This window comes from Pezoporus flaviventris, unplaced genomic scaffold (genome assembly GCF_033815535.1).
Source record: "Pezoporus flaviventris isolate CSIRO_AGI_PZ_B2104156 unplaced genomic scaffold, CSIRO_AGI_Pfla_v1 ptg000071l, whole genome shotgun sequence".
In the NCBI taxonomy this organism is placed as follows: domain Eukaryota; kingdom Metazoa; phylum Chordata; class Aves; order Psittaciformes; family Psittacidae; genus Pezoporus; species Pezoporus flaviventris.
The window spans coordinates 1,865,004-1,883,241 of NW_026892619.1; the positions used below are offsets into that span (position 1 = coordinate 1,865,004).

General features: G+C 63.2%; 2 protein-coding genes across 8 annotated transcripts in view; both read left to right on the forward strand.

The window, feature by feature from the left end:
• Positions 1-12,238, forward strand: part of ANK1 (ankyrin 1) — a 52,774-nt gene extending 40,536 nt beyond the window's left edge. For 3 of the 7 annotated variants that reach the window (XM_061472441.1, XM_061472445.1, XM_061472444.1), the window contains exons 23-44: positions 298-321; positions 1,044-1,143; positions 1,401-1,479; positions 1,753-1,850; positions 1,944-2,168; positions 2,519-2,673; positions 2,765-2,976; positions 3,080-3,284; positions 3,396-3,492; positions 3,751-3,979; positions 4,103-4,228; positions 4,317-4,436; positions 4,563-4,647; positions 4,845-4,919; positions 5,481-5,612; positions 5,754-5,900; positions 7,000-7,552; positions 8,038-8,302; positions 9,477-9,560; positions 9,811-9,960; positions 10,212-10,333; positions 11,826-12,236. In XM_061472441.1, coding sequence (XP_061328425.1) covers positions 298-321; positions 1,044-1,143; positions 1,401-1,479; positions 1,753-1,850; positions 1,944-2,168; positions 2,519-2,673; positions 2,765-2,976; positions 3,080-3,284; positions 3,396-3,492; positions 3,751-3,979; positions 4,103-4,228; positions 4,317-4,436; positions 4,563-4,647; positions 4,845-4,919; positions 5,481-5,612; positions 5,754-5,900; positions 7,000-7,552; positions 8,038-8,302; positions 9,477-9,560; positions 9,811-9,960; positions 10,212-10,310 — 3,260 coding nt within the window. In that variant the 3' untranslated portion in view covers positions 10,311-10,333; positions 11,826-12,236. Of the gene's footprint in view, positions 1-297; positions 322-1,043; positions 1,144-1,400; positions 1,480-1,752; positions 1,851-1,943; positions 2,169-2,518; positions 2,674-2,764; positions 2,977-3,079; positions 3,285-3,395; positions 3,493-3,750; positions 3,980-4,102; positions 4,229-4,316; positions 4,437-4,562; positions 4,648-4,844; positions 4,920-5,480; positions 5,613-5,753; positions 5,901-6,999; positions 7,553-8,037; positions 8,303-8,767; positions 9,320-9,476; positions 9,561-9,810; positions 9,961-10,211; positions 10,334-11,825 lie in introns of those variants that run through there. The other 4 variants (XM_061472442.1, XM_061472443.1, XM_061472446.1 and 1 more) reach the window with 4 other exon arrangements.
• A 1,893-nt stretch (positions 12,239-14,131) lies between these two features.
• NKX6-3 (NK6 homeobox 3) lies at positions 14,132-16,237 on the forward strand. The gene is made up of 3 exons (XM_061472567.1): positions 14,132-14,825; positions 15,735-15,904; positions 15,987-16,237. The coding sequence occupies exons 1-3, from the start codon at positions 14,471-14,473 to the stop codon at positions 16,215-16,217; spliced, it is 756 nt and encodes a 251-aa protein (XP_061328551.1). The 5' UTR covers positions 14,132-14,470; the 3' UTR covers positions 16,218-16,237.
• The last annotated feature ends 2,001 nt before the right edge of the window (positions 16,238-18,238 follow it).

Below are 18,238 nucleotides of genomic sequence, written 5' to 3' on the forward strand. Positions count from 1 at the left end.
TGCTGGATGGGCACTGGTGTTCCCACCGTCGGGGAGGGGGGAGCTGTGTGGTCCCACCGTGGTCTTGCAGAGCACCACCAGGCTCCTGGGGTGGCACCTCCCGGCTCGGGTGCCTCCCTGCGCTATGCAGGGGTATGCTTGGACCTCTCCGTGGTCCCACACCCCCGTGCAGGGAGCCCTCGGGCATGCAGAGCCGTCACCATGCCCCGCTCTGCAGCGTGGTACCAGCTCCCAGCCCGGCTGCGGCTGGTCCCCTCCCACCGAGACCTCACCGTTTTGCCTCTTCTTACTTTGCAGGCACTGCTCATGTCACAGTAATGGGTATGAAATGTGTCCACCCGCCCCAGCTCAATGGCCCATTTCACCCCATGGCCACTAACCATCCGCACGCCACCTCCATCCGCCGCGCCGCGCTGCCGGGCTCTGCCGTGCCGGCCAGCCCCGGCCCCGCCATCCCGCCCTGCCCATCCGTGTCCGTGCTGCTTGCTGTGGTGTGACTGCATGAACGGGGGGAGCCCGGCTCCCTGCCCCTCTTGGTGCTATAACCGATCCAGTGCCCCTCCGCAGCTGCCCCTTGCCAGGGCAGGCATGAACCAGGGGGCTCGGTCCCCTCGCCATCACCCCCCTGCTTTGGGGGATGCTGGATTCCCTCCCATAGGGCACTGGTGGAGTCCGTAGCGGGTGTTAACGGGTCAGCAGGCAGGGTTTGTGGCTCCAGGCAGTGTTGGGGTGTCCTTCCTGCTTCCCCAGCGCTGCCCTTGCTCCTCTAACAGGCACGCAAGGGCAGGGTGTCCCCTGCAGGCTCTGCTCTGTGTGTGGTGCTGTGGGAAAGAGGTGCTGACAGCTACCGCAGCCGCTGTCCCTGACCCACAGAGAACCCATCTGGCAGAGGGCAAAGCTGCCCCTTGGCTGCCTGAGACTCAAGGGATGAGTGTGTGTGGCCAGCAGAGATGTGCCCTGAGGAGGGATGGGTGCGAGGGCTGGATGTCTGTGCTCCTCTGTCCTCCTGCCTTTCCGCATGCTGAGCCAGCGCTCTATTTCAGAGGAGGAGCTGATAGTGCCAAAGCCCAGGGCTCTGGATTCCAGAGACCAGGAAGGCAAGAGGGAGATGATGGAGTTTGTGACCACGACGACCCTGGAAACGTAAGAGGCAGGGGATGGTGGGCAGGGAGCTGGTACAGGGCGTGGGGCCAGCCTGGTGCTGGGCTGGGATGCCAGCAGGGCAGGGACAGCTCTTAGGAGGGAATGGGCTAGCAGAGCAGGCATGGGGTTTCTGCACCAGGACATGGGTTCTGTGCTGGGGTTGCCTTTGTCCGGTGGCCCTGGGACTCCCTGAGTACGGCCAGGGGCTGAGGGGCCTGGAACTGCCACTTCAGTGCTGCCATTGCCCTCTTCTGCAGGGTGGAGTTGCCAACCATCCTGCATGTCCCCTGCGTCACACCTGAGACCGTGGTGACCAGAGCAGAGGAGACTGAGCAGGTAGGTACCTGTGGAGACAGGAGCTGACTGTGTGCTGCACCCACACTCAGTGTCCCCACAGGAGTGGGTCATGAGAAGCATGAGGCACAGCCTGTCACGGCCCCCCAATGCATCCCCTACCATGGGAGCCCCCATCACCACAGATCCAAACCATGGAGCGGGTGGTGGGGATGGGTCTGGTGGAATGGGGAGGGTTGTGACACTGTGGAGGAGCAGCCACCCCCAACAGAGGACCCTGTGCCCATGGGGGGGACTCTTCCTTGCCTTGCTCAGCCTTCCAAGGAGTTCGATGAGGACTCGCTGATCCCCAGCAGCCCCGCCACCGAGACCTCGGATAACATCAGCCCCGTGGCCAGCCCGGTGCACACAGGGTGAGTGCCCGGCCCTTGCGGCGCACACACGTGTGCTCTGTGTGAGCTCGGCCGCAGGGTGCCCACCCACCCGTGCCTCTGTGCCCACCCCAGGTTCCTGGTGAGCTTCATGGTGGATGCCCGCGGCGGGTCCATGCGGGGCAGCCGGCACCACGGGCTGCGCGTGGTCATCCCGCCCCGCGCCTGCGCCGCGCCGACCCGCATCACTTGCCGCCTGGTGAAGCCGCAGAAGCTGCCCGAGCCCCCGCCGCTGGCCGAGGAGGAGGGTCTGGCCAGCAGGATCATCGCCCTGGGGCCCGCCGGTGCCCAGTTCCTCAGGTGGGCACATGGGAACGCAGCACATGGCCCTCAGGGGATGGGGATGGATCCAGGAGGGGTAAGACCTCTGCCCATCTCTGTAATGGGGGTCTGGTGCAGGAGAGATCCAGCATCGTGTTTGTGGGCTGGGTAATCCCAGCGTAACGGAGCAGTGGCTGTGCTGTGGTAGGAATAGCCCCGACCAGCGCAGTCCTACTGGGCACAGAGCACTGAGTCCCAGTGCAAGGGGTGTGCGCAGTCCTGCCCTCTCCAGCGGCTGTGCAGCGTGGGCAGAGCCCAAGGACCGCGTTGCTGCCTGCGTGTCCCGGTGGCAGCAAGTGGATGCAAGCACCTTCCCCTGTTATCTGCAGCCCTGTCATTGTGGAGATCCCACACTTTGCCTCCTATGGGCGCCGAGACCGGGAGCTGGTGGTGCTGCGGAGCGAGAACGGCTCCGTGTGGAAGGAGCACCGCAACCGCTATGAGGAGAGCTACATGGAGCAGCTGCTCAGCGGCATGGATGAAGGTGAGCTTCATGGTGCTGGGCAGGCAGGGGCTTGGCACGGAGCAGCTCTGGGCTGAGCGTCTGATCAGTGATGGTTGTGCTGCCCTTGCAGAGCTGGAGAGCCTGGAGGAGCTGGACAAGAAGAGGGTCTGCCGCATCATCACCACCGACTTCCCCCTCTACTTCGTGGTCATGTCCCGGATTTGCCAGGACTGCGACGTTATCGGCCCCGAGGGAGGCTGTTTGAAAAGCACGCTGGTGCCCATGGTCCAGGCCACCTTCCCGGACACGGCTGTCACCAAGCGCGTGAAGCTGGCCCTGCAGGTGAGCCTGCCCAGCGGCACCGCAGCCTGCTCCCGCAGGCAGGAGTAAGCAGCATCCCCAGCGCAGGGGAAACCGGTCCTGATGCGCTGCGCTTGTGCTGCAGGCGCAGCCCGTGCCCGACGAGCTGGTGACAAAGCTGCTGGGGAACCAAGCCACCTTCAGCCCCATCGTCACGGTGGAGCCGCGCCGGAGGAAGTTCCATCGCCCCATCGGCCTCCGCATCCCGCTGCCACCGTCCTGGAAGGACAATCCCCGGGACAGCGGCGAGGGTGACACCACGAGCCTGCGCCTGCTCTGCAGTGTGATCGGTGAGCACGCAGCCGGGGCTGGGGATGCAGCTTCTGGGAGCCAAGGAGAAGGTGAATGCCTGGGGGGATGCAGTGGAAAAGCACCGCACTCACCCTTGCTTTCTGCTGCAGGAGGGACAGCCCAGGCACAGTGGGAAGACATCACAGGCACCACAAAGCTGGTCTATGAGAACGAGTGTGCCAACTTTACCACCAATGTGTCTGCGAGGTGAGTCCAGGCTGGGCATGAGTTCCTCTGGGGGCATTTCTGGCTCCTCTTGGGGTGCAGCTTGTGCCAGGAGGAGACCCTGTGCTCCAGTGAGACCCCCACGTTGCCTCATGCCCACTGGCAACAGAGAGAAGGGCTCATTCTTTGTGCTGGGGTTGGGTTCCCGTTACTGATGCGGCTGCTTCTGTACCCCAAGCTCTACGGGCACCCCTACGGTGCAGGGGCTGGCACTGGGAGCCTGACCCATGCCTCCCACAGGTTCTGGCTGGCCGATTGCCCGCGCACAGCCGAGGCCGTGCACTTTGCCACCATGCTGTACAAGGAGCTGACGGCCGTGCCCTACATGGCCAAGTTCGTGGTGTTTGCCAAGATGAACGATGCCCGGGAGGGCCGGCTGCGCTGTTACTGCATGACCGATGACAAGGTGGACAAGACCCTGGAGCAGCATGAGAACTTCACTGAGGTGGCCCGCAGCAGGGACATTGAGGTTTGTCTCCAGCAGCAGGGGACAGTGATGGCAACGGAGGGGACCGGTGCGGAGAGGATGCTGTGCAGAGAAAGGAGAAGCAGCTCTTCGAAGGCTCTGAGGCTGTTTTCTTCTCCCTGGCAGGTGGTGGAGGGGATGCCTTTGCATGTTGAGCTCTCAGGGAACCTGGTGCCTGTCAAGAAGGCCACTCAGCCCCGCACCCTGCTCTTCCAGTCCTTCCGGGAGAACTGCCTAAGCATCCCCATCAAGGTACGGGCAGGGTACCCAGCAGGTCTGGGCTGCCCACTGGGGCCCCTGCACTCGCCCTGTGCCACCTAACCCTGCTCTCGGTGACCAGGTTAGGGACAGCAGCCGGGAAGCCAGCGGCTCCCTGTCTTTCCTGCGCAAAGCCATGAAGTATGAGGACCTCCAGCATGTGCTGTGCCACCTGAACATCAGCATCCCACCCTGCAGCAAGGTCAGTGCTCAGGTGCCGCAGGCTGACAGCTCTTTGTCCTCGTGGCCGTGCTGTCCTGGGGGCCGGGGCAGAGCCGCTGCCCCCTTGTCAAGGTGCTGACCCCTTGTTTTGTGCCCGCTCTCGCAGGGCAGCGGCAGTGAGGAGCGCAGGAGGACGCTGACGCTGCTGTCTCTGCGGGAGCGGTACAGCATGCTGAGTGAGACCAGTTTTGGTACGCAGCCCGCGCTCGGGATGCCCAAGCCTGGTGGAAAGGCTGTGCTGACCCTGTTGTGCTGGTGCCAGCTTCCCTTTCCCTGCTGGTTTCCTTGGTCCTGCCTGTATCCAAGGCTATGAGACCCCCCTTTTCCCTTCCCCGTGCTGGTGCAGGGCCCTGCGCCGCTGAAGCTGTGTTTCCTTCTCCTCCTCCAGGCTCCCTGAGCAGCACAGACAAAGCAGACCAGAAGATGGTCGACATAGCAGAGCAGTTGGGTCTCAGCTGGGCTGGTGAGTCCATACCTGATGGCTCTGAAAGCTGACACATAGGAAGGCTGGAAGCAGGCTGTAATGGGGAGCGAATGTGCTATACACTGTCCAGTTGGTGTGCATGCAGTCTGCACTAGCTCCTCTGGCAGGCTGGAGCCTGTGAGCATACCATGGCGCTGGAATGCACCTCCTTGCAGCTGTACATGCGTTCACAGACACACACACAGACACCAGGCCAGGGTTTTGCTTGAGCCCTGCACATCACTGCAATTTGTGGAGCCCAGCGCTGTCACTGCAGCCACACACCCCATGGCAGGACCTGTGCTTGTCCTTAGCGTGAGATGCTGCTACCCTGGTGACAGGCAGGCTGGGCAGAGGGGTTTCAACCTCTGCTCAGTCCCAGCTCCTGTGTGCTGCCGAGCTCAGTTGTACATGACCAGGACAGGGTTAGGGTTAGGGTTAGGGTTAGGGACCCTGTGCTGGGTCTGCCTGAGCCCCTCAGGACAGTCCTCAGCCTTTGTGGCTTGGGAGCTGGCGGTGGGTACCAGACGGGGTGATGCTGAGATGCGGTGTCTCCCCCAGAGCTGGCACGCGAGCTGCAGTTTGGGGTGGAGGAGATCAACAGGATACGTGTGGAGAACCCCAACTCCCTGCTGGAGCAGAGCTTAGCCTTACTCAACCTCTGGGTCAGCCGCGAGGGCAAGAGCGTCAACAGTGAGTATCTGCGGTGCCCTGCTCTACCAGGCAGGGTTTGGGGGTCACTGCCTGCCTCTGCGCTGCACCCTGGCCCGCCTGGAGGTGTCTGGGCATGATGCTGACATCCCCCATGGTGCTGACACCGGCTCCCCTCCGCAGTGGAGGCTCTGTACACGGCGCTGAGGAACATCGACCGCAGCGAGATCGTCAACACGCTGGAGGGCTCCGGGCGGCAGAGCCGCAGCCTCAAGGGCAGCTGGCGCTACACGGAGAGGGACTATTCCCTGTCGCCATCCCAGATGAATGGTGAGTCCATCCCTGGGAAGGCACCGGCATCCGGCCTGCAGGAGGGCCCCAGGGGCAGAGCCAATGCAGGCAGATGGGGGCTGGTGTCTTGTGTCACTGGGGTTTATGGTGCGGAGAGCTTGGCTCTGCCAGGAGGCTCTCAGGAGGGGTGGACACACGCTCCTTAGCCTGCTGTCTCTTGGCTGCTGGTCCCACATGGACCCCTCCTGGGGAGCTGGCACACGGCGCAGGGACAGGGCTTTGTGCTGCTGTGGCTCATGGCTCTGTCCCTCTCCATGTCTCAAACGTGCCACCTAACACCGTGAGGTGTGGGCTCTCCTGAGGGTCACTTCTTGTCACCTCTCTGAGCTCCTCCTGGCCTCTCCTCTCATCTTCCTCCACTGCCTGTCTCCACTGTCTCCACCTCAGCTGAGTCCTCTGGGAGCCACATCCCGCTCCAGTGACTGCATGGCACCAGGGATGCTCCCCTCATGCTGCCCACCCCTCCTGCACTGCCCTGCGCTCCTTCCCTCGCTGGCCCTGCACTGCTTGCCCCAGCCAGGCATCTACAAAGGGGAGAGGTGCTCTTCCTGTGCTGGGGTCCCCATGCTGTGGCTGTGACAGGCAATCCCAGGGCTCCTGGGGAGCAGAACGGGTTCTCTGCTGATCATCAGGGGTGGAATAGAGGCCAATGGGATGGCTTAGAGCTGGGAAAGGCTGAGCAAAGCCACTTGGGTGTGTTGGAGTGCCTTGCTTGGCTGTAGTCTGTACTGGTGGGCTGTGCATACGGACTAGGGTAGCAAAGAGGGCACTGTGTCCTGCAGTGTGGATTGGGCACCACGTGGACCCCATGCCAGTGCTCCCCACAGGTTATGGGCAGCCTCAGGACTGGAAGGGAAGCCTGGCAGCACTTAGAAGCATAGAATCACAGAATGGTTTGGGTTGGAAAGGACCTTAAGCTCATCCAGTTCCAACCCCCTGCCACGGGCAGGGACACCTCACACTTGACCGTGTCACCCACGGCATGACCATCGCTGTCCTTGGAGCCCTCGCCCTGTTTCCCTTCTCACCCCACTGTGCTTGTGCGTGCTGGAGATGACGCCTCTGTCTGCCCATATAGGTTACGCTTCGCTGCAGGACGAGCTGCTCTCCCCTGCCTCCCTGCATTACACGCTGCCATCCCCGCTGCGCGCCGACCAGTACTGGAATGAGGTGGCCATCATGGATGCGATCCCCGTGGCTGCCACCGAGCAGGACGCCCTGATGGAGATGTCTGACATGCAAGTGTGGTCCTCTGGGCTCACCCCCTCGCTGGTGACTGCTGAGGACTCCTCTCTGGAGTGCAGCAAGGCTGAGGACTCGGATGCCACAAGCGAAGGCCGCTTCCCTGGGCAGCTTCTAGCAGATGCACATGGCCCAGACCACATGGGCTCTATGGACCTGGTTGAGGATGACACAGTGGACTCAGACGCCATGAACGGCTTGATTGACCTTCTAGAGCAGGAGGAGGGGCAGAGGCCGGAGGGGAAGATGCCATCCAGTAATCGCCAGCCAGAGACTGGGGAGCAAGAACCAGAGAGTGAAGCCTCTTTTGTTTCAGTTCAGCAGAAGGTGCAAGCCAGGATCACAACATCACCGAGCGTCACCCGCGTCGTGGAGACGAGCGAAGACAGGTACCGTGGCTCGGGGTGCCGGGGTGGCTGTGGGAGGGGAGCAGAACTGCCTTGCCAGCTATTGCCCTGTGCTGGGCCAGCTGCAGCCATCTCCCAGCTTTGCTTGCATCCCTGATGGTGTCAGCATCCCCGGGCATCCCTGGCACAGATGCTCTGAGGTGCCCTTTGCAGGGCACTGGGGAGGGACCGCAGGCAGACAGCCAGGTCCTGCATGTGGGTCCTGTCCTCCCGCATTCCCAGTGGCAGAGCCCAGCGTTGCCCTAGATCCCGGCAGCCAGGCTGTGGGGCGGGCAGGGGAGAGGCTTGTGCCCTTTGTGCATCTGTGGTCATGCTGCTTCTGCTGGGTGCCCATCAGTGCCGCGAGCGGGGAGCCCAGCGCCGGCCAGGGCTAGGCTGGTGCTCAGGGGGCAGCACTCCATGGCGAAGCTGACTGCCTCTCTTTCTCTGTCTTTCTCTCCCTGTCCCTGTCCCTCTCCGGTGCCCAGGCTGAGGGACTGGAATGCAGAAGGCTCCTTTATCTCCTGCCTACAGGACCTGACAGAGGGCTCCTGGCAGGAGGGGGTCACCCGAAGTCTGCTCCCAGCGCACACCACGGCCTCCGGGGCACAGGGCCAGGAGCAAGAGCAGGTCCTGGTGCCGGCCGTGGAGCTGATGCGGGTCAGCTCCACAGAGGACAGCGACTGGCAGCCCCAGCACCCCACAGGCGGCTGGCAGGAGGAGGCAGAGAGCCACTTCTTTGGGCAAGTGAGGGTAAGAGCAGGGGGACCCAGCCCCGCAGGAGATGGAGGCTCAATGGAGACGCAAACCCTATGGACAGCCCTTTGCTGAGCTTGCCGTGAGGCCAGCCAGGAGGCACAAGTCCCCTGGCATGCTCCGTGGCCCCTCGGGGTGCCTCTCAGCCCAGAATAGCCTGCTGAGCTTGATACCTGAGCTCTAGCTCTCCATTTATAACGCAGCCAGCTTCCCTGCGTGCTTCCTTACTGAGTATCTGCCCTGGCTGCCGGCCCAACAGCCTGCTGGAGCCAGAAATAACGCTGGTCTGGGGGCCAGGCTGGGTGGGGGGCATCCTGATAGAGCCACACAGAGCCGGCAGATCCAAGGTTAAGGGCAAACACCTTTCCCTTGGCCAGGGCACGCTCAGCCACCGCGGCAGCATGGCTACACTTGGACACGGTTGCTCTGCAGCCACGTGCGGGTCCAGTGACCCCCAGCTCCATTTATCCCATGACAGAGGACCGCACGCTGTCCTCCCACCATAGCCAGGCTGTTGGCTGCTGGTGGGGAAGGAAAGGGGACAGGGTCTGTCCCGGTTCCTGCCTGGCTGGGGATGGGTGTTGCTGTCACAGCCCTGGCCCCATGACTGGAGCTGTGAGCGCAGGGGACGCACCAGCTGCCCGCTCCCTTCTCACCGCCCATCACCGGAGCCGCAAGCTAAAGTTACAGCAGCCCCATTGCAGCGCTGGCCCCACAGCAGCCTGCGGCCCCGCGGCGCTGCTGCGGCCCCAGGGGACCCCATAGAGCATGGCTGGGCTGTGAGCAGCGAGCAGGATGTGGGCTTTCCTGGCCCAGCTGCTGATCGCGCTGGTGCTGCTGGCCTTCTTCCTGGTCAGCTGCCAGAACGTCATGCACATCGTCAGGGGCTCCGTCTGCTTCCTGCTCAAACATGCCCACCACGAGCTGGACAAGGAGCTCGGGGAGAGCCAGGGGCTGGCGGACGACGAGGAGGCTCTCTCCACCAGGGTCGTCCGCCGGCGCGTCCTTGTGAAGGTAACGAGAGCCCGTCCAGGGTGGATGCAGCAGAGCAGTGAAGGAGCGGAGCAGGGTGGGAAGAGGCAGAGGCTGCAGGGTGCGCGGCGCCAGGGGTGTTCTGCATGCGGAGCGGCTCCTCTCAGCCCCCCCTGACGTCCCCCCTTGTGCCCCGCAGGGGAATGAAGTCCTTCAGCTCCCTGGAGAGCAGGTGACGGAGGAGCAGTTCACGGATGATCACGGCAATATCATCACCAAGAAGGTGAGTGACCGCGGGCAGGCCGCTCTCCTCTCCCTCTGCCCTGCCCGTCCTGGCAGCGCCGGGGCCCCGCACAGGGCCACCCGTACCCGGCCGTCTTCGGTTACGGTCACGGCACCGCTCCAGCCCCCCCCCGTGCGCACGGCATGGGGCAGAGGCTGCGCACCGCGTGCGGTCCATGGGCAGGCTGGGCAAGGAGGGAGGCACGGAGCCGCAGTGCGAGCGGTGACACCCGCTGCGCGGCTCGCCGCAGGTCATCAGGAAGGTGGTGCGGCAGCTCGGCCCCGGCGACACGCAGGAGCAGGAGGAGCTGGTGCTAGAGGGGGACCCCCATGACCTGGAGGCTGAGGATGATCACTTTATGAAGTACTCCATCCTGCACCGGGACGGGCTGGGGGCCAAGGTACAGTGTGGCTCATAGCCCTGCCTTGCAGGCTCTGCGGTTCCACCACCCTCTGTCCTTTCTTCTGCCCTGCTCTCCTCTCCTGTTTCCCCTCTAAGGCTTCCAGGGGCGGCTCTTGCCCACTGCTCCAGTCGTCTTGCTCGATGTTCTTCTGCCAACTGACTCTGCTTTTCCCTCTCCTGTCCTCTTCTGTATGTGTGTGTCTGTTCACCCGGGTGATGTCCTGCTTCCTGCCCCTGCGGCTTCCTCAGGAGGAGGTGCGAGTGCGTGTCCCGAAACCAGAGCTCTCCGGGGGCAGGATGGGGGCTCAGATAGTGAAACGAGCCAGCCTGAAAAGGGGGAAGCAGTGACCCCTCAAATGGCCTCTTTGGAGGTAACCCCACCTTTGCTCTTTCCCTCTGTCCCAGCTCCCCATGCTGCTGCCTGCACTGAGCTGCTGCTCATGCACATCCTCCTGGGGAAACGTGCAGAGAGGGGTTATTATGCCGCAGCAAAATGCTGCGAGTAGGCAGAGGCGAGCCTCTGACGCTTAAACCAATGCTGGGATGCAGCAGGTGCAGTGGGCGCAGGAGGTGCAGCGGGTGCAGTGGGTGCAGTGGGCACAGGGTGCCGCTCTACAGCACCGTGCCAGCCTCCATGCTCAGCACTCCACTGTGACCACCGTGCCAGGGCCAGTCACAGCACCTCGGGTACGCGGGGTACTGGTCCCCAAGGGCTGTACTGGTTATACTGGGCTGCAGCAGAGGGATGATCTGTGTCCAAAGCCGCACAAGGGAGCGGGATAGCGTCTGCATGGGGGGATAGCGTCTGCATGGGGCCTGAGCAGTGGTGCCCCCCTCATGTGCCAGATGAGACCGTTCCTCGCAGCCTGGTGCCCGGCTTCACCCTCGCAGGGTGCGTGGGGCGGCGGCAGAGCCTAGGGCCGGACGCTGCGCCGGGCACGGCCGCTGCCATCCCCGCAGCCGGCACCAGAGGGCGGCAGCGAGCTCCGCTGGAGCCCCTATGGACGGGCCCGGGGTGCAGGGCACGGCAGGGCGCTGCTGGGCAGCATCAGGGCAGTGGGGATGCAGGAACGGGAGGGCAGGAGCTTGGCTTTGGCTCAGGACATTTCTAGCAGCGATCCCCAGTGCGAGCACTGAATCATCCTTGAGTCCTGTGCGTTCCCCCTGCCTTGGTCTCCCGGCACAGTGCAGTTGGCCCCCAGTGCAGCACGGCTCTCTTGGCTGCCCCAGTCCTCTGGCCTCTGCTGTACACGCATGGCTGTGTCTGTCTGTCCTCCTCTCACTGCTCTTCACTGTGTGTGTGGGCTCTCTGTGGGTGCACGGCAGTCAAGAGGTTTGTGCTTGTGGAGGCATGTTCAATGCGGACCACGTCCCATAGCTGCTGCCCACCCCATTCCCCAGACAGCCCCTGGGTCTGCCTCTCCCTGGGGCAGTGCTCCTGCTGCTCTTGCTGTCACGAGTAGCATGTGGAAGGGCCCAGGGTGCATTGGGAATGTATGGGGTCTTCCCCACGGCTGTGAGTGAGGTGGTTGGCCTGGCCTCCTCTACCCCAGAGCCTGCAGCAGCCCTCCCAGCTCCTTCCCAGTGCCACACTGCGCAGCTCAGCTCCCACTTGCCGTGCTCCGCACAGCCAATACCATCTATGCCATTGCTGCTTGTTCCATGCAGGGCACGTACTGGTGTTCTCTTGCTGTCTCTCTGACACACACACACCCCCAAAACGCTTGTATTGAGGCAGGATGGGTGCGTGCGACAAGCACAGGGTGCAGAAGGGGCTGGGACTGCCTTTACCTGCCTGCCTCCATGGGTTTTCCTCAGCTGTGCCTGCTAACCTCATCTCTGTCTCTCCCTGTATGTCTCCAGGATCTCACCTCAACACCAAACCACTGAACTCCACACACGTTCTGACACATACCTGAGGAGGGGAGGAGAGGAGAACAGAGAGTGGAGGGGAGCAGGGCTGGCTGTACATGTTTCTATAGGCTAATGGCATGATTTCTGTATGAGACATACTTACCGTCCTATCCGCATGACTGACTGACTGCAAGACGCATGAGCTACAGTACTTACAACCGGCGGCGGGGCGGGGAGGGGGCTCCATCCCTGCCCCACTGCTGCCAGAGCCCAGGGGCAGCAGCACGCACCCGGGGCATCCTCTCAGCTCCCGCGGGAGGCAAGAGCCAGCAGCCGAGAGGTGGGCGAAGGCATCCCTGTGCCCGTGCTCCAGCTGCAAGAGGGAGGCTGGGGCAGCGCGGAGCTGCTCACCTCGAGGAGAGGGGCTCCCCCCCCACACACACACACCCCGCATCGCCAGTGCTGCCTCTGCTGGACTCGCTTCTCATCCCGCTCCGTGAGTGCTGGGTTTGGGGGGAGCAGAGGGGTGCAGGGAGCACAACTGCCCTGGGCAGAGGGGCCGGTGCAGGGCTGCCCATCCGCTCCCCAGCGCAGGCAACGGCTCCGGCCAGGGCAGGGCTCTGGGCTGAGCGCTGAGCTCGTTGCTTGTGTTGGAGGTGTAAACTGTACAGCAATCTATCAGCCTTGTGTATATGAACAATAAATACTATGCAAACCCCTAGGGACACTCTAGCAGTATGTACAAAGCACTCGCAGCTCTGCTCCCAAATACCTCTTCAGGCTGCAGGACAGGCAAAAACCGTCTGGGGTACTTGAGCAGCTCTGGTGAATGGAGCGGGGAGGCAGTGGAAGGGCTGCGGGCTGCCCCGTGGCCCTCGGCTGAGCCCGGTCCCTTCCTGGTCTGACAGAGGGTTTGCCCATGGCGCAAACCCCACTTTGTGTTGGTGAAGCTTTAGGACTGTGCTGAGGTGCTTGGGGCCCAGGGAGGACGGGTGATGAGACAGAGCAGGGGACGCTTGTGCCACATACAGGGTTGTGTCTAGCTCTACTCAGCACAATATCCGCTCAGGAGATGAGCCAGGAGCTGCACTACGCACGCTGTGCAAGGGCTTTGCAGGCACCCCCTGAGCCCAGTGGCCCTGGGGATGCTCCTGGGAGGGTCAGCAAGCCCAGAGGCATGGGGGGCTGCTCCCCCCCGCCCCAAGCCAGGGCAGCCCTGTGGGGGGGGCTGCTCTAGCAGGAGGGCAGCATCGGGCAGAGCCCCCCATGCAGCTCTGAGCGGTGCAGGAGGTTGGATCTGCTGCAGTACCTGATCCCAGGAGAGCACAGGGTGCAGGTAGCGGCAATAGGTCCCATGTCCCCGACTCTGTCCTTTAGCAGTGGGAGGCCTGGCCCTTGGAGCACAGGGGTGTGGGGACCCCTTGCTCTTTGCCCTGGAGGTGGCCGTGGAGCCCGAGTTTTCTCTCTGTGGCCACGTGCAGAAGGAGCCCACGTCCAGCTCCAGGCAGGGCAGCCCCATGTGTGCTCGGGGCGGGGGGGAAGCCGAACTGCAGCAAAGCAAACGACCCAGCTCAGCCTTGGAGAGCAAAGCAGCCCCTTCCCCACCCCGAAGTTGAGCCATAAAAGGCACAGACTCTCCATCCATCGCCCTCGCTGTGTACAGTGACCTCCCCAGACCCACTGCCGCAGCTGCCTCCGTAGCATCACCGTAGAGTTGTGTGTGGGTCCTGTGCTTTGGCCTCGTAGACGCCTTAGGGAATGTGCCGCGCTGCAACCGCGCCAGACCCCTGCGGTGAACATCGCTTTGCGCTCAGATTGCTTGTAGGGCTGGTAGGGGGAGGCTGCACCCGACACTGAGCCTAGAGAATGCCGCAGCCTGCACACTAGAAGCTTTTTAGAAGTTTTAACCAATTACTTTTAATTTCCTTTTTTTAATTGTGATGGAAACGAGCCTTTTGGATCTCCCTGTCGTAGCCCCTGATGTATAGATCGTTCCCCTATACACCAGCTATCGGACTATGGATTAATAAAGAAACCAACACACTCCCGGTCTCTCGGCTCTTGCTTCTCCGACCGTGCGGGAAGGACCGGGGATTGGAGGGGCCCCGTTGTGCCCGGTCCAAGGGGGGCAGCGGCCGCTGGTGATGGGGGAGCCCGGAGGGTGCCGGGGGCTCCGCACCGCGCTGCTCAGCCCCACTGCGGGGCACCGGGACCGCGCTGGACAGCGCCCGGCCCCGCCCCTCCCGGCCCCGCAGCCAATCCCGTCGCGGCCTGGCCCCCCCAGCAGCCAATCGCACGCCGCTCTGCCCCCCACCCCGGGCGCTGTCCAGCGCCCGCCGCCGCTTTCAAAGCGCAATTTGTCTGGGCCGGGCCAATCGCGGGGTGCCCCAGCGGCTCAGCCAATGGCGGCCGAGACCGCGGAGAGCGGGCCAATGGCAGAGGAAGCGGCCGCCCGAGCAGCCAATGGGAGCGCAGTATTCTAATGGACCTCATCCTTATCAGAGAAATGTTGGCGCTCCCCAAGCCCAAGTTGAGGGTCCGGTACCGACCCGGCGCGGAGCCCGGGGCTGCACCCCCCGGTGCGGTGGGGATGGGGCGGCCGCTGCGCCCCCCGAGGGCAGCCGGGTGCTGAGGGGCGCCTCGACGGCAGCGCCATGGATGCCAACCTGCCCGGCACCTTCCTGCTCAACGGCCCCGCGCTGGGTGCCTTCCCCGAGGCCAAGGCGCCCGTCTGCCAGTACTCGGTGCAGAGCTCCTTCTACAAGCTGTGCCCGCCGGCGCTGGGCACCCCGCACGGCATCTCCGACATCCTGAGCCGTCCCGCGGGCGGCAGCATCGTCCCCAGCTACCCCCACGCGGGCGCGTTGAACGGACTGAGCTCCACCGGTGTCTATTATGGAGCGCAGGTGGGGGCTCTTCCCAAGGCCGGCAGCGAGTTCCTGCCGCGGGGCCGGAGCTGCTGGGCAGAGGCAGCCCCTGACTGGAGGGGTGCCCGGCAGTGCGGCGGCCGTAAGTACAGCGGGGCCGGGCGGGCGGTGATGGGCGGGAGATGCAGGTGCCCCATAGAGCCCCGTATGTTGGCAATGGGGGGCACTGCCCAGGCTGCACCTTGGCCAGCGTCCCATGAGGCTGCCATAGGGATGGCCCCAACACCGGCGCTGAAGGGTGGTGGGAACGGTCCAGAGATGATGGATGGTGGGAATGGTCCCAGCACCGGAGCTGATGGACGGTGGGAGCAGTCCAGAGCTGCGGAGGTGCTGGCTCAAGAGCTGCTCCAATGGGAGAGATTAACTCTTTGCTCAGCCCCTAGGCAAGGACAGGCAGAGCCCATGGTCCTGGAGATCATATCCCACTGGGGTCAGTGCCCAGCTCTAGGCAGCACTGGAGAGAGCTGGAGGGACCCTGGAGCACATCGCATGGGTGGGATGGGGGCACCCCTTGTCCCATGGGGGGCTCTGGGGCTCAGCACCCGCAGCCACGGTCCCTTCCCCTCTCCAGGTGATGCTCTTGGAGCAGACGGGTCGGGCAGCTCAGGTGTCTGCTCCCAGCACAGCTTCGAGCCGACCAGCTCTGCCTGCCTTCCGTCCTGCGTCCTGCAAGGTGCGGGGCAGGGGACGCGGGGTTGGGTGCTGCACGGCTCTGCGGTCATGCGCTGCTTAGTGACCCCCAGTCAGCACCCATCAGTGCTGTCCTCGAGCAGGACGTGAGCCCCCGGCTATGGGGCCCGCACGGAGGGCAGCTCAGCCCTCTTGGGATGGGGCTGAAGCCTTGAAGCCAGAACATGGGGTTGATGCAGGCAGAGGGGAGGCAGCACAGAGAGACTCTGATGGAGCTCAGTGCTGTGGTCAGGGAGAGACGCCCGGAGCCGGGCACTGCAGTGAGCCCTGGTTCTCACCCTCCTCTTCCTCCTCTCCGCAGCCCCTGCTCACCTCGCTGACAGCATCCACAAGAAGAAGCACACGCGCCCGACCTTCACGGGGCACCAGATCTTCGCTCTGGAGAAGACTTTTGAGCAGACCAAGTACCTGGCGGGGCCGGAGCGAGCCCGCTTGGCCTATTCCCTCGGCATGACCGAGTCCCAGGTGAAGGTGAGTGTGGGTCCCCAGGCGCGGCACCGAGCGCACCGCCATCGGTGGCCGCTAACCCGGCCGTGCCCATGGGCGTGGGCAGGTCTGGTTCCAGAACCGCCGGACCAAATGGAGGAAGAAGAGCGCGCTGGAGCCTTCCTCGTCCTCGCAGCGGGCGGGGGGCTCTGGCGGGGAGCGGGCAGCCTCTGAGGCTGAGGATGATGAATACAACAAGCCCTTGGACCCCGACTCGGATGATGAGAAGATCCGGCTGCTGCTGAGGAAGCACCGCGCCGCCTTCTCCATGCAGGGCTTGGGCACGCACAGCGGCTGAGCTGCGGGACGGGGCGGCCGCTGCCCCGCATCCTGCGCAGGGAGCGTGGCTCTCGGGGTTGGGAGCGAGCACAAGGGGCAGCACAAGGAGGCGATGAAATAAAGGTCCCGGCCCCAGCCAAGTCCCAGCGCTTGCTTCATGGGGCTGGGGCTAGCACGTATGGGGCAGGGTCAGCATGCCAGGCAGGGGTAGGGGCTGCGGCTGCGGTGTGAGTGCGGGGCAGGAAGAGCCCGCAGGTGCGGGACAGCTTTTGGGGCTGTTTCGCAGGGTTTCTCCCCTGGTGCTGGGCGTGCAGCAGCAGCGAGAGGCGCTGGTTCAAAAGTCACTCGTTGGGGCCTCTTGTTGGAACCTCTTAGCAGCAAATAAATACCATTTATCTTAACGGTGTGTGTGAGAGCCCATTCAGCTGTCGGGGCTGCAGGATTGATGTGGCGTCAATAGCCCTGCTGTGTTTGCTTGCCAAGCTGGTGCCCCCCCCCCCGTGCAGGGCTGTGCTTACACACCCATGGGGCTGCACCCCCATATCCCGGGCTCCCCATGGCTCAGCCCTTGCACACCCATGGCGGTGCCACGCAGGGCTCGGTGTCCCCCAACAACCACCCGGGTGCCAAAGGGGCTGCTGCGGGCACAGGGCTGGGGCCGTTGTTGAGCGGTGAGCCAAGGGTGAGCAAACAGAGCGCTGTGTCTTGGGAGGAAATCGATAGGAGATAAGGTGCTGCCGGCCCCTCACACGCTGATCCGCACCGGGGCTGGGGGGGTGCAGCCAAAGGGCCCTTCCCTGCAGCCATGGCCAGCACCTGAGGTTAAGCTGGTGGCCAAGTCCCGAAGCCCCCAGAATGGGGTTTGCGGTGGCCTCGTGGTTTGGGGCTGCAGATCCATCCGCGTGCACCCCAAGGCCCACATTTGGGAGGCTCCATTCTGTCACGTTCTATCATTACCTGGGCTGGGGACACTTTACAATGGGCCCTGACTATGGGGCAGCACTTTCCCACCACTTGAAGAACACTGATTTCCCCCCATAGCTCCTTGTCCAACCCCACAGGAAGCATCGTGCTACCTCAACGGGACAAACGGGTGGCAGAGCTGGGGGACACTTTGCAAAGCCATGGTGGGCATGGGTCCTAGGGGCAAGCGGGAAGATCCACGTCACGGCTCCACGCGGTGGGATGCTGTTGGGGCATTCTTTTGACATTTTCTAAGCTGGCGCGGCGTGGCTGACAATTTTTAATGTACTAACTGCCTGGTCCAGTGAGCTGATGGATTGGTGCTGTGCAGATCAATAGGAAACAGAAAATTAAAACAATTTTAAAGTGATTAAGTACTTTAACACCTGTCTGATGCCACGTCAGGGCCGGGAGACAAATAAAGCAGGTGGCAAAGGGCCTCCTGCAGACACGCAGAGTGACAAATCACAGCCGCATCCCTGCGGGCGCAGCGGCACCGAGCGGGTACCAAAGGGGTGCGGATGCACCGTGGCCCTGCAGCGGCAGCAGCGGGTACCGGCACAGAGCCCGTGTCAGCGATGAGCACCAGCTCGGGCTGCCCCAAGCACGCCGTGGCCCCGGGGCGGGTGGGTGCAGCAGGGCCTGGCAGGCAGATGGATGGCAGCTCCGCTTCAATTCCGCATCCCTTTTCGCGCAGACAAACCCCGTCGGATTTCCATAAATCAAAGCGCCACACTGTTTAATAAAAATTTATTGACTTACAAGTGATTATTTATCAAAAGGCCATTAATAGCGGCTGCGGGAATGATGTGCTACTGGGTGGTGTGTGGAGACTAATAGCAAATCAATGCCAGCAGCCCGGCAGAATGCATATGAAGGCCCCCAGCCCCAGCGGGCTGCACGGCTGCTGCAGCCGGAGCCAGCAGCCCCTACCCCGTGGGCTGCCCCGTGCCCCCCCCGCCCCGTTATTTATCGCTTACAAATGAAATGATCGATACTTTTAATCTAGAGCTAAATTTATTAACTTTCTCACCGGAGAGAGACGTTATTGAGTGGGGGCGCGGGGAGGGGGCGCGA